This window comes from Tetrahymena thermophila, assembly GCF_000189635.1.
Source record: "Tetrahymena thermophila SB210 genomic scaffold scf_8254610, whole genome shotgun sequence".
NCBI lineage: Eukaryota > Ciliophora > Oligohymenophorea > Hymenostomatida > Tetrahymenidae > Tetrahymena > Tetrahymena thermophila.
Genome location: NW_002476380.1, coordinates 467,346 through 481,393, shown reverse-complemented (window position 1 = coordinate 481,393; position 14,048 = coordinate 467,346). Strand labels below are relative to the sequence as shown.

General features: G+C 22.6%; 5 protein-coding genes across 5 annotated transcripts; 4 read left to right on the top strand and 1 right to left on the bottom strand. All coding sequences in view use genetic code 6, as the record gives it.

Moving 5' to 3' along the window:
- Positions 1 to 1,639: 1,639 nt before the first annotated feature.
- Positions 1,640 to 2,665, top strand: TTHERM_00339740 (transmembrane protein, putative; the record flags this gene model as incomplete). Its single annotated transcript, XM_001017638.1, has 1 exon — positions 1,640 to 2,665. One exon carries the CDS (start codon positions 1,640 to 1,642, stop codon positions 2,663 to 2,665), a length of 1,026 nt encoding a protein of 341 aa, XP_001017638.1.
- Positions 2,666 to 4,030: 1,365 nt separating this feature from the next.
- TTHERM_00339730 (transmembrane protein, putative) lies at positions 4,031 to 5,056 on the top strand (the record flags this gene model as incomplete). Its single annotated transcript, XM_001017637.1, has 1 exon — positions 4,031 to 5,056. The coding sequence occupies one exon, from the start codon at positions 4,031 to 4,033 to the stop codon at positions 5,054 to 5,056; it is 1,026 nt and encodes a 341-aa protein (XP_001017637.1).
- Positions 5,057 to 6,159: 1,103 nt separating this feature from the next.
- Positions 6,160 to 8,310, top strand: TTHERM_00339720 (F-box/LRR protein; the record flags this gene model as incomplete). The annotated part of the gene is made up of 9 exons (XM_001017636.2): positions 6,160 to 6,259; positions 6,370 to 6,641; positions 6,746 to 6,910; positions 6,971 to 7,179; positions 7,237 to 7,358; positions 7,417 to 7,551; positions 7,600 to 7,691; positions 7,748 to 7,862; positions 7,925 to 8,310. The coding sequence occupies 9 exons, from the start codon at positions 6,160 to 6,162 to the stop codon at positions 8,308 to 8,310; spliced, it is 1,596 nt and encodes a 531-aa protein (XP_001017636.2).
- An 832-nt stretch (positions 8,311 to 9,142) lies between these two features.
- On the bottom strand, positions 9,143 to 10,690 carry TTHERM_00339710 (phosphodiesterase/alkaline phosphatase D-like protein; the record flags this gene model as incomplete). Its single annotated transcript, XM_001017635.3, has 5 exons — positions 9,143 to 9,535; positions 9,592 to 9,710; positions 9,766 to 9,999; positions 10,053 to 10,316; positions 10,399 to 10,690. The coding sequence occupies 5 exons, from the start codon at positions 10,688 to 10,690 to the stop codon at positions 9,143 to 9,145; spliced, it is 1,302 nt and encodes a 433-aa protein (XP_001017635.1).
- Positions 10,691 to 11,447: 757 nt separating this feature from the next.
- Positions 11,448 to 13,658, top strand: TTHERM_00339700 (hypothetical protein; the record flags this gene model as incomplete). Its single annotated transcript, XM_001017634.3, has 7 exons — positions 11,448 to 11,547; positions 11,943 to 12,050; positions 12,272 to 12,486; positions 12,873 to 13,032; positions 13,094 to 13,320; positions 13,381 to 13,506; positions 13,569 to 13,658. The coding sequence occupies exons 1-7, from the start codon at positions 11,532 to 11,534 to the stop codon at positions 13,656 to 13,658; spliced, it is 942 nt and encodes a 313-aa protein (XP_001017634.3). The 5' UTR covers positions 11,448 to 11,531.
- Between the last annotated feature and the right edge of the window lie 390 nt (positions 13,659 to 14,048).

Here is a 14,048-nt window from a genome sequence, read left to right as displayed (position 1 = left end):
ACGAAGTTACTTTAAAAGCATTAATTTATGAATTAAAATGATGCATATCAAATTAGATTTACTTTTTTTACAAAAACTCTTTTCTTAAAATTTATATCAACTAAAATTATTAATTATTTTTAGAAATGATATTTTTATTCTGATTTCATATGAGTAGAAATTTATAAACAAACACTTCATCAGTTGTCACACTAAAAATCACTAAAAACTTTTATAAATTCATGCATAGATTTATTTTGTAAATGTAATAAAATTTCTGATTTATAGATTATATTTCTAATAAAAGAAATACAAACTTTGTACTTTATCTAAACACAATCAAATAATTATGTGCCCTTATTCAGTTTTAAATAAATCATATTACTCAAAAGATAAAAGTTTAAATTATTTAAGTTCATTAGAAAAAAATAAGATTATAGCAAGAAAAAATTTAGAGAAAGTATGTGAAACTACTATATTTTCATCTATTTTTATTCTTAAAAAATAAATAATCTAAAGTATATTGAATCTTATTTTGAAACTTTAATTAAAGAAAATAAAATATAATCTTTTTTCAACCTAAAAATTTATTATTATTATTTTCTTGTACAAAGTATTTAAAATGCAAAACTAGTTTTTCATAAATTGTACTTAATAAGTTAATTAAAAAAATTTTAAATTAGAGGAAAAGATTGATTTTAATGTTGAATAATTATCAAATTACAGTAATTTCTCATAAATTACGAATGAATTTAATTAACAAATATTTTTAAAGGTTGAAAATTTTTATTTTTTAATGAGTATTAATGCATTAAAAAGTAATATATCTTATTATTAATAATTTATGCTTCAACTAATCAAATAAATGAAGTTATTTTACAAGCATTTATTTATGAATAAAAATGATGCATAACAATTAAAATTTATTTAATAATCCAAATTTAAATAATGTACTTTTTTTTTTTACAAAAACTCCTTTCTTAAAATTTATATCTTTTACTTAATAATATTTTTTACAAATGATATTTTTATTCTCATTTCGTAAGGGTATATATTTACAAACAAACACTTCATCAGTTGTCTGACTAAAAATCATCAAAAACTTTTATAAATTAATGCAAGTATTTTATTGTAAATATAATTATAATTTCTGATATACAGATACATTTTTTTTGTCTATTTTTAATTTAAATTTGACTTTTAAATATTTTTAATAAAAGAGATACAAAATATGTACTGTATCTAACCATAATAAAATTATTATGTTCACTAATTCAATTTTAAATAAGTTATATTATTCAAAAGATCAATGTTTAAATTATTTAAGTTCATTAGAAAAAAATAAGTTTATAGCAAGGAAAAAAATGTAGAGAATGTGTGTAAAATTATTATATAATCATCTATATTTATGATTAAAAAAATAAGTATAATCTAAAGTATATTGAACCTTATTTTTAAACTTGCAAGAAAATATTTAAAAAATATATCTATTGAAATTCTGTTATTATTGAATTATAAAAGAAAATAAAATATAAACTTATTTCAACCTTACAATTTATTATTATTATTTTCTTGTTCAAAGTATTTAAAATGCAAAACTATTTTTTATAAATTGTACTTAATAAGTTAATTAAAAAAAATCTAATTTATATAAATAGAGATGGTGAATAAAAAAGATACAATTACTTTTATTTTGACCTATTTATCCTTTTTAAACTGTATTTCTTGTATTTCCAGCGTTAACCTTCCTTTGAGAATTTACCCATCAAACGAGGTATTTGTTACTGTGATCGAATAAAGGGGATGTTAGGTGTAATTTATACCTGACTTAAGCTACTGCTCTACTAATGTAATTGAAGATCCTACTAATACAGTCGAATGTGGAGTAGAGTACCTTGGAAGAAGCCCTTTTTACACATATGGTGGAGAATACACATCCTTTTTCTCATTAGGAGATACTCACGCTTACTTGAATTACACTATACTTGATAATCCATATGCTGTTAATGGCAGTCACCTTTGCTTTTTTAGTTAACCAGGATAAGTGAATGACAATATAATCGATTAGCTCTTTTCATAAGGCTTGATAGATCACAAGAAGTTCTATATCGATATCAAGAATATTAAAAAAAGTACTATTGTAGGTAGTATTGATATTGGTAATCCTAACTACTATCTGATCAAAAAGGGATAAGGTTTTACTACCTTAAAACCCTATCCAGGTAATTTTGGATATTCTGCCTCATCAAATGGAAATATGAATTATGGAGATTTGAGTTTGTATGGTTTTGATTCTGTAAGTTTTAGCATAAATGATCCATATATTTAGATCCCAGAATTTTCTCTTAAGCTAATTTTACAAGACTTTAAACGCTAGGGAATTGCATTCGTATACTAACCAGACAAAGATTATGCTCTTTATGTGAAATCAATTCAAAAACTTAAAAATATATAGATTGATGTAACTGCTGAAGATGGATCTTCCTTTACAGTTAACTTAAAGCCTTAATAATACTCAAGAATGTTATATGATGGAACATATGAATTACTCTTGTACCCTACATTTTACAATAGTGGCCTTAGTATAGGTTATGCTGCTCTCTAGGCTTACTATGTTGGTTTTGATTTTATAGAACATACAATTTACATAGCTGAAAAATCAGATAACAACATAATTGCTTAATGAAAAAATTATTAGAATTATAAATAAAAAATAAAGTATTTTTGTATGTGAGTAAATTTATAATTATAAAAATATTATATAAATAAAATTATCAACATTTTTTAAATTCATATTATAAAAATTTTATTTTTTCAATTAACTATTTTAAAATATTAATTTTAGGTTAACATATAAATTTATTAGCAGTGCGAAAAATAGTAATTTAAAAAATTCTGATAATTTTTATCAAAAGTCAAATATAATAATAGAGTATTTATTTTTTACAAGATTTTCTTTCCTCAAATCTATTAATTCTATACAATTATATGACAAAATCTTATTTTTTTCCCACATTGATAAAAAACCTGTCCTCTATTTTTCTCAGTCTTAGCAATTATTAACTTTAGTTATAGAATGAAGTAATGATATTAGCAAAAAAATTGACTCTAATCTTGAATAATTATCAAATTACAGCAATTTTACATATATTACAACTGAATTTAATCAACAAACATTTTTAAAATGAAAACTATGGATTTATTTATGTATTAAAATGTAACATATCTTATCATTTACTATTTCAGGCTACAACTGACATAATAAATTAAGTAATTTTAAAGGCATTTATATATAAATTAAAATGATGAATATGACATAAGATTTATTAAATGAGCCAAATTTAAATAAAGTACTTTTTCTTTTACAAAAATTCCATTCTTAAAATTTATTTTTAAAAAATGAAAATAATTGTTTTTAGATAATGATATTTTACTCTGATTTCATATGAGTAGATATTTATAAATAAACACTTCACCAGTTTTCAAACTAAAAATCACTAAAAACTTTATAAATTAATGCAATCATTTTTTTGTTAATGTAATAAAAATTTCTCAATAATTTACTGATAATTTTTTCATCTATTTTTAATTAATTTTCTAATAAAAAAGATACAAGCTATGTATTTATTCTACGCATAATGAAATAATTATGTGCACTTATTCAATTTTATATAAGTTATATTATCAAAAGATAAAAGTTTAAATTACTTAAGTTAACTAGAAAAAGAAGATAATAGCAAGGAAAACAATTTAGAGAAAGGAAGTGAAATTATTATGTTATCTTATATATTTATGCTTAAATAAATAAGTATAACCTAAAGTATATTGAATCTTATATAGAAAGTTTGCAAGAAAAGATTTAAAAAGTATATCTATTGAAATTCTTTTACTATTGAATAATAAAAGAAAAGAAAATATAAACTCATTTCAACCTAATAATTTATTATTATTATTTTCTTATTCAAATGCGTTTAAAATAGTAAACTAATTGTTCATAAATTGTACTAAATAAATTAATTAAAAAAAAATCTAATTTAAATAAATAGTGATAATGAATAAAAAAGTTACTATTACTTTTATTTTTACCTATTTATCTGTTTTAAACGGTATTTCTTGTATTTCCAGTGTTAGCCTTCCTTTGAGCACTCACATATCTGACAATTTATTTATTCATCTGTACGAGCGAAATGGATGTCTGGTGAATTTTGTACCAGATTTAAACTATTGCTCTAATGCTGTAAAGTAGCCAAGTGATGAGGCCATTGAATGTGGAGCATAGGACCTTGGAAGAAGCCCTTTTTACTCAAATGCTGAAGAATTCGCATCTACTTTCTCATCAGGAAATATTAAAGCTGACTTGAATTTCTCTGTACTAGATAATTATGATGCTATTCCTGACAGCCAACTTTGCTTTATAAATTAACCAGGATAAGTAAAAAATGACAATATAATCGATTAGCTGTTTTCATAAGGGTTGATAGATAGCAAGAAATTCTATATAGATATCAATAATATTAAATATAAAAGTACTGTAGGTAGTATTGATATTGGCAATCCTAACTACTATTTGATAAAAAAAGGATAGGGTTTTACTACTTTAAAACCCTATACAGGTAATTATGGATATTATGCCTCATCAAATGGAAATATGAATTATGGAAATTTGAGTTTATATGGCTATGATTCTGTAAGTTTTAGCATAAACGATCCATATATTTAGATACCAGAATTTTCTCTTAAGCTAATTTTACAAGACTTTAAACGCTAGGGAATTGCATTCGTATACTAACCAGACAAAGATTATGCTCTTTATGTGAAATCAATTCAAAAACTTAAAAATATATAGATTGATGTAACTGCTGAAGATGGATCTTCCTTTTCAATTAACTTGAAACCTTAATAATACTCAAGAAAGTTAGCTGATGGAGCTTATGAATTGTTATTGTACCCTACATTTTACAATAGTAACCTCAGTATAGGTTATGCAGCTCTCTAGGCTTACTATATTGGCTTTGATTTTATAGAACATACAATTTACATAGCTGAAAAATCAGATAACGACACAATTGCTTAATGAAAAAATTATTTGAATTATAAATGCAAAATAAATTATTTATTTATGTGAGTAAATTTATAATTATAATAATATTAAAAAATAAAATTATCAACATTTTTTAAATGCATATTTTGAAAAATCTATCAAAAAAAACTTATTAGCAATGTGAAAAATAGCCATTTATAAATTACTAAAAATTTTTGTCAAAATTCAAAGATTATTTATTATATAGAATTTATTTTTTGTAATTTTTTCTTTCCTGAAATCAATTTATTCTTTACAAAAGTATGACAAAATCTTATTTTTTTATTGATATAAAACATGTCCTCTATTTTTCTCAGTTTTATCAATTATTAATTTTAATTTTAAAAATGAAGTAATAATTTTTAAAATTAGCAAAAAAAAATTGACTCTAATAATTATAAAATCACAGTAACTTCTCATGTATATATTACAACTAAATTTAATTTAAAAACATTTTTAAAGGTAAAAAATTTTGTATTTTTAAATGAATATTTATGTATTAAAAGCTAAAATATATTATATTAACTTATGCTTTAATTGACATAAGAAATTAAATTATTTTAAAAGTGCTTATTTATTTTTTTAATTTAAAAAGAAATTTTTTTTTGATTATTAGTTTAGTAATTGACAAAATTATTAAATAAATAAACTTTCCTAAAACAAAAATATTATTTTAAAAAAATTTTTCAAATTAAAAATTAATGGTACTTGAATGACTATTAAAAAATTTAGATATTAATATTTTTTTTTAATTCAGTGGTAAAAAAGTGAGTATCAAGTAATCATTCTAAGCTTTTTATCAACTTATATCAAGAAAATCGTGAATATATTTGAAATTTTCAAAAGACAAGTATCTGATTGAAAAAAGTATATAATTTGAAATATGAAGTAAAAAGAATATATTTTTTTATTAATTGTAAAATTTACAAGAATTCGCAACAAATTAATTTCGTTGGAAATTAATCAATAATACTATCTATCTTATAAAAGACAAAATTTATTGTATATCTAATATTTAGGAATATAGAATAATAAAATAGGAAATTATATAAAAAGGAAAGAGAACTAACTGGCGAAAGTAGTTAAAGTATATTCATTGAATGAATTAAAATAAACAGCAGTTCTCAATTACTGAGACTGTCAATAAAAATATTGAGAACCACTAATTTCCATCTTTTAGAAACCATAAATCATTAGTTGGTAAATAATAGTTTCAAAATATACAGATATAACAACTAAAAATGATACAAAAAGAAAATAAAACATATTTTTATTGTTAATTATTTTTTGTTTAAATTATAATTCAATAGGATGGTGTACAATGAATTATCCAAGGGTTTTAAAAAATCCACTTTTTATGCCAAAACCCTAACCAAAAGAAGATCCCACACATTTAGATTACTTGTATTAATTAAAAATGAGACAAGATGCAGAATAAAAATTTACTCTGAAGAAACCTTTTTAAAATTTATAAAAAATTCAAAAACCTATTTTGGAAGAAAAAGTAGGAGTTCCTCCTGATGGATACAAAAACTCTACTTTATCTTTAACAACTTCCAAAAGAGAAGCTCGTAGTAAAATTGTAAACAAAGTTTTTTAGCCTTTTAATTATTTGAAATTGAAATTAAAACAATAAAACAAACATTTATAGATAATGGTAGTTAAACTATTAAAACATATAAAAAGATAGAAGAAACAAATAAAGATCTTCCTTAATACAGCAACTTTCTACCCCTAAGCTGTGAAATACCAGTATCAAAAGTTGATGAAAATTTTAGTAGGCATGTTAGACAAATAGGAGAAATAACTTACGAGCCTAATTATGAAAGTGAAGAAGTTCGTCACCTTAAGGTATTTAACAAGTTTATTTTTTATAAAGGTAGCTGTTAATTTATATTTTAAAATATATAGAAACTGCCTAATTCTATTTTGACAGAATAGAACTTGATGGAAGTTCTGAATAATGAACTTAAATACTTAAACCTTTAAAATCACACTTGGATTAAAAATGAATTCGTTAATAAAATTGGATATTTTGCACCGAATATTGAAGAATTAAATCTTTCAGGAACTGATTTAGTTGATGAAGTTTTATACGAATTAGCCATATCATGTTCAAAGTAATATTATAAGCTACTTTATTATTATATTTAAATAATAAAATTTTAACAAATAAGACTTCATTCCATAGATATAAGCAATTGTCCTGTACTAACTGAGCAAGGAATTAAGAAATTCTTGAATGCCAAACCTAATATTAAAAAATTCTTTGCAGCCCATAATGATCATTCTGTTACTGGTAAACTTAATATAAAAATAAATATAAGTTTGAATAAATTTTTTATAAATAAAAAAAGATTTTTCGTTATAGCCTTTGAAAGATGCACCATAACTGCAAAGAATAAATTTGTCTTTTGATTACAATATTACAAATGCAACATTAGATTACTTTATAGATAAAGGATAGAAGTTCAAACACATTTCGCTATCAAGTATTTAATTATTGGAAAATTAAATTTTAAATCATTTATTTTAAAAAGATTGTTAAAAACTTTCAGGAGAAAAATTATCTGTTATTATATATAATTCTATGGATCACCTAAAACATTTAGATTTATCCTTTATGACTAATGTAAATAAATAAATAAACTTATTTTTATCCTTATTAATTTTTTATTTGACTTACAGGAAGAAGCAAGTAAACATATAATGGAAAAAATTGGTGATTGTAGATAGTTAGAATAGTTAATTCTAACTGGCACTACTAATATTGAAGATAGTGGTATCTCATAAATGATAAATGGTATGAAAACTTAAATATTTTAAGAAAGCTATAATTTTTTAATAATAATAATTTATAATAAGGTACTAACAGTGTTAAAAAGGCTCCTACATTTTAATTTTTAAAGACTATTAAGCTAGGTGGACTCAAAAGTTTAACTAATGGATAGCTTTCTAAATTATTTTAAATTACTCCTAACTTAGAGTTTGTTGAATTAAATAATCTTGAGAATATATCTGAAGAAGTTTTAGTCACTCTAATAAAATATTGCTAAAATATACAAAGAATCTTTATAAATTTCACTCCTAGTATTGGAGATGCGGAGTTAGAAGAGATTAAGTAGTAAAATCCAGATGTCCTAATTGTTAGAAACATAAATAAATTCACAGATGTAAAAGACGATGGTTTAAGGATGCCGTTCCCTCCTGTCAATTTAAAGAAGAAGAAAAAGAAAAAGAAAAAAAAATGATATTTTATTATTGCAATAATTTTTATATTATTTTAGTATGCCCATTAAATTGTATGGTAAAAATTACATTAATATCTTCTATTTTTAAACTAAATAAAAGTTTATTCGATTGATATACAAAAATTTTATTTTTTAAAACAAATTAAATGCAAATGATAAAATATTTTTAAAAATAAAAGTTGAAATTTATCTAAAAAAGGCAAACAATCTTCGCTAATTATTTTGAAAAAGTATAATTATAAAATAACTTGAGATGAATTTTAATATTTATAAGAAATTAATTTTATTTCTTGAGAGTTTATTTTTGCGAATTTAAGTATTATAAATAAAATTCCGTCCAATTTGAGTTATCGTAGCAAGATCATTTTTGCTTTTTTACTGGAGACAATAAATTTAACTAAATTAAAAATAAATAAAAACAATTTTATTTTTCAGAAAAAAACAACTTTTAAAAGATAATTAATTCAAAGAAAAAGTATCTTTTAAATAAAATTACACTTCAATAAATATAACTGCTAACTACAATAAGTAAGAGCTTATAAAGAATCTAAATATTTTGTATTACCAAAAAAAGATGTTATGAATATTACAAAAAATTAAAATGAGTTTCAAAATTATATCTAAAAATATTAAACAAATTTTTTCAAAAGTTGAATAAAAATTTTATTTAAATATGAAAAATAAAAAATTGTAGATAAAATGTGTCTTTATTTAAAATTTTATTAAAAAGTACAGCAATTTAAAGATTAAAAAATAACATTTTTACTAAAATATTTATTATTTTTAAATATTTGTCTGTATTTTTATTCAGGTTAATTAATTGATTGATCGATCAATCTTTCTTTTCCTTTATTTAGTAGAAAAAAACCATGTAGATAAGATACCAATAAAATCTCAAAAGCAAAACAAGTTAAACAAGTTTTATTAATGCTCCAATAACAATTTTTTAATTAAATTCTGTAAACAATCTCTTTAAGTTATTTAAAGCGAATGTTTTCCATCTATCGTTAGCTGGTACATCATCTACTACACAAGATTTTTAATTTTGTTATCTTTCTGCTGAATACTTGAACTCTTCCAATTTGTAAGTTCTTTCTAAAACAGGTTTTTCAATCTGGCCTATTGTATAGACTTGCAATTTTATTTTAGTTAAACCAATATTATTTTCATCCCATTCTACATCAATAATGCCGTAGTTCCTTCCATTGAATCTATCTTTTTCTTCCTATGATTCATTTAAAAATAACATTTAAAGTAATATATTTTTCAAGATTTACTTACATTATATGTTGGTGTAGTTAAAACAAAGTAATTTGCTGCTTCAAATTCTCCATATTATATACTATTAAAATCAAAAGACAATGCACTTGAAGTTATTTCAGCTAACTTATATCCTACTTCTATTTATTTTATAAAAAAAATATAAAAACTAAAACCATCCAAATTCCTTTTTACTTTTTTGAGAGCAAGGATGTTCCATTAACTCAGCATAATGAACATCTCCACTGATAATAACTACACTTGCTCTAGTTTTATTTACTATCTAGTAGAATCTTTCTTTGCTTTTGATATCCCATGTTTCAGGAATAAATCTGTCATCAGGAAGAAACTAAGATCCAGTTCCTAGTATAAATAACTCTACTTTATGATCATTTAATTCTTATTCTAGCCATATCCATTGCTTCTCACCTTTAACGAAATCGCAAATTTAAAATAAGAATAGATCATAATTAATTAAATACCTAAAATATCAGTGCTTTATCTATTCCATCTGACATCAGTTAATATGATTTTTATTTTTTTTTACTAGCCAAGATAATAAGAAGTGTAAATGCCAGAATCTCTTGTTCTTCTTTCGCTGTTCTAAGGTTCGTTGAAGAAGTCAAGCCAAACTTATCTTATATGCTCCTTATACTTAAAGGTCATTCCAGAGTTATTATGGCCATAATCATGGTCATCCCAAACTCCAACTTCACCATTTACTTTTTTGAGCATTTCTTAATAAGCTAAAATTTTTTATTTAAAAATAAATTTAAAAAACTTGTTTTAAGAACATTTTTTAATAGTGAAATTGGGGAAAAAAAGTACCTGGATCGTTTTTAGTGGCATCTAATTTAAGTTTTATTTAGTAGAAATCTGTATCTGGTATCCAATAAGCTGGTAGAGGCATATAATCAAGATAAGCAACATCTCCTAACCAAACCCATATATCAGGATTTTATTTAGCAATGTCATAAAAGATATCAGACTTATGGTTTCTGAAGAATTTATTGCAAGACCCAAAGGCTATTCTTTATTTCTTGAGGTTGTGAGATTAAATAATCTGTTGAGCTATTGAAAAGCTGACTATTACTAAAAAAATCAATAAAATATATCTCATTTTTTTAAAAATCAAGAAATAGAGAAAATTTATCAAAATATTTAATTATTTTAAATAAACAAACAATTTTTAATCAGAAGATAAGATACATATTACTTATCAAAAATTAGAATTTCTTATCAAAGGATATGTATCTTTAGAAAAATGTAATACAATCAAGTAAGCAGGAAATTCAAATCAAATTTATCATATAGAAATTATTTTTTTAGCAAATATGTTTAATCAAAAAGTAAAAAGATATTTTATATTTTTATATTGTAGATTTTATTGTTTTCTAAGGTTTAACAGATAATATTCTAGAAAAGTTATCATATCAATTAGTTAATTAATCAATTGTTAGTATTAATTTAAAAAATTTAGTATTGCTTTATTCAAATAAAATAAATGAATTCACTTTAAATGAAGTTAATTTTTTAACATTTACTTAATAAAATATTTATAAATTTAGAATTCAATTTATGCTTTCATAGTATTTGTTATAGTTGAATTTATTATTTTTTATAAAGGCCAAATTGATATGTTCTTTCTGTATTATTACTACATGTGTGAGAAACTAATAAAAAATTAGTTTTCATTTTTATCAAGTTTTTTTTTTCTCTTTAAATCTGATTTTATGCATGTATTTGTGAATTTAATGTGCGATTGAAATGATATATCTTAATAAATTAAGCAAATGTATCATACATACATATATTCATTCATTTTGAATCAGATGATCACCAATTATATAAAATATCAAAGCTAGATTTTAAAAAAAGAAAATTATAATTTAACCAAAATTAAAAAGTTAAAAAGAAAAAAGAAAAGAAGAGTTAAGAAGAAATAGATATCTTCATTTAAAATGGCTGACGTTGAAAGTAGACAAAATTTTTATTTTTTAAATTGAAATTTTATAATAAAGTGGTAGCGCTTCTATCCTGGATAAGCTACTACTAAAAGGAATAGAGCTACTACACAAACACTACATATTTTACTACAAAATCAAAATTTTGATGATAAAATTCCCATAATTAACCATTAACATAGCCAAACCAAATTAATAGATAATATTTATTTTCTAACAAGTTTCATAAAAAAGAATATCAAAATACAAAGCTGTGTTAAAATTTTAAATAGAATTATTGTTTAAATTTTAAAAAATTTTAAGTTTAACAATGAAAAAAATGATTTTTGGAAATATTTAAAACAATAATAACAACATACTAAGCAATGTAATGAATGTCCTTATTTAACTATTTTTTACAAATTTTAGCTAAGACTGCTACTGAAGAATAAGTTAAGGTAGAACAAAAGACTACCCAAGAAGGTGAACACACTGAAGAATAGAAGGAAGCTCCCGTTTAAAAGAAGTACCCTTCCAGTAATAATTTTAAAATATAAGCAAAAATAACTAGGTGCATTTAAAGCAATTATCTACATATCTATCTTTCTATTTAACTATCTCCCCCTTTGATTTGAATAAGTTTTTAGATTTTTAGATTTTGCGCTAGTTAAATGAAATTTTATATTAGTAAAATCTTATAATTTTGAAAATTTTGATATTTTTAAAAATTTATCAAATAATATTTTTTTGTAATATAGGATGGGATCTTATCGATTAGATTAAAGCTTCTGAAAACAATGTTGTCGTTCTTAACATCTATAAGGTTCATCCCGAAGCTACCTGGAAGGACGTTAAGGAAACTTATAAGGAGTTCAACATGAACATTTCTAAGGTCGTTAAGAAAGAAGGTATGTTCAACTTAACCTTCAAAAACCACGCTGATGCTATTAGCTTCATCAAGGCTCCTATCAGAGTAAATAAATACCTTATTAATTTATTTTATTTAAAGTGAAAAATAATTTTAACTGCAAAATTAACTCAAATCGTTTAAATTGAGACAGTTTACCATGAAAAAAAGAAGATATTTAGTTATTCGATCTTTTCTTTTTTTAATCAAAACATAAAAATTTTGATACTTCTTAAATTTATATCTTTATCTTCCTAAAATCAACATAAATAACTAACTTTCCAATAACCAAAATTAATAAAATCTGTAGAAATTTTTGTGACTTAAATCCAACTATTCAACTATTCGAAATTAAATTTTAATATTGCATCAAAAAAGTGATTGCATCAATAAATATATTTCATTTTTACTTAAATTTAAATATTTTTAATTAATTTATTATTTTTAATCAGCCTATCTTAGACAAGAAATTCTTCATCAGAATTAATGATCACGCTCATCACCAAACCCACGAAGGATGGAACTAATTAGGTGCTAGCGGTCACACTGAAAAGCACGAAACATAAAAGTACTTCAAGAGCAAGGCCAAAAAGAATTTCAACAAAAGAACATGTAAAAAAAAATATTCAATATTATTGTATTATTTTAAAATCTATTTTATTTATTTATTTAGCTGAAGAAGGAGAAAATGCTGAAAATCACACTGAAGAAAAGACCGAAAATGCCACCACCGAAAAACCCACCGAAGAAGCTACTGAAACCCAACACACCCAACCTAGAACTAGAAAGATCTCTAATGAAGCTAATAGACCCAAGCCTACTGGTGAAAATAAGAGATTTATTGGTGAAGCTAACAAGCCTTAAATCACTAACAGCAAGAAGGCTGCTGAAAACAAAACCGTAACTATAAAAATTTTTTCACTTTTTTGACAATTTATAACAAAATATTTATAAATATAGGAAGTTAAGGCTGAAGAAAAGAAGACTGAAGAAGATTGGAACACCGTCAAGGACCACCAAAAGGAAAAGAAGGCTGTTGAAGATGCCAAAAAGAAAGCTGAAAAGGTCAAGAAGGAAAAGGAAGCTGTAAGAAATATTTTATAAATTTCTTGAAAAAATAAATTTTTGAATGAATAAATAAAAAGTAGGAAAAGAAAGTATTAGAAACCAAGAAGGTTGAAGAAGTCAAGCAATCTGCTGCTAAGAAGGTTAATACTGATCTTTCTGATGGCTGGTGATTAATTATTAATGAATGATAAAAAAATATTTAAATAAAATATAATAATAATGATGATGATAATTATACGTATAGAGCATTTTTAAAAATGAAAATTAAATTATCGCTTATAATTATATAATAAAAATAAATAAATGAATAAGTAAATACATAAAATAAATACCTACTTAATTGATATATTATTGACAATGTATTTTTATTTTGTATAAAGTATGTCTTTTTAACATCTTTATCTATTTAAATTTACTTACCATTATTTTATTCTTCTTTTATTTTTTATTTATATATTACTTGCTTGATTGATTGCTGCCAAAACAATTTATCTATCAAATAATTTAACTCTATTTATTAGATTGATTATTAACCAAATATATTACGATCTACCAACCTA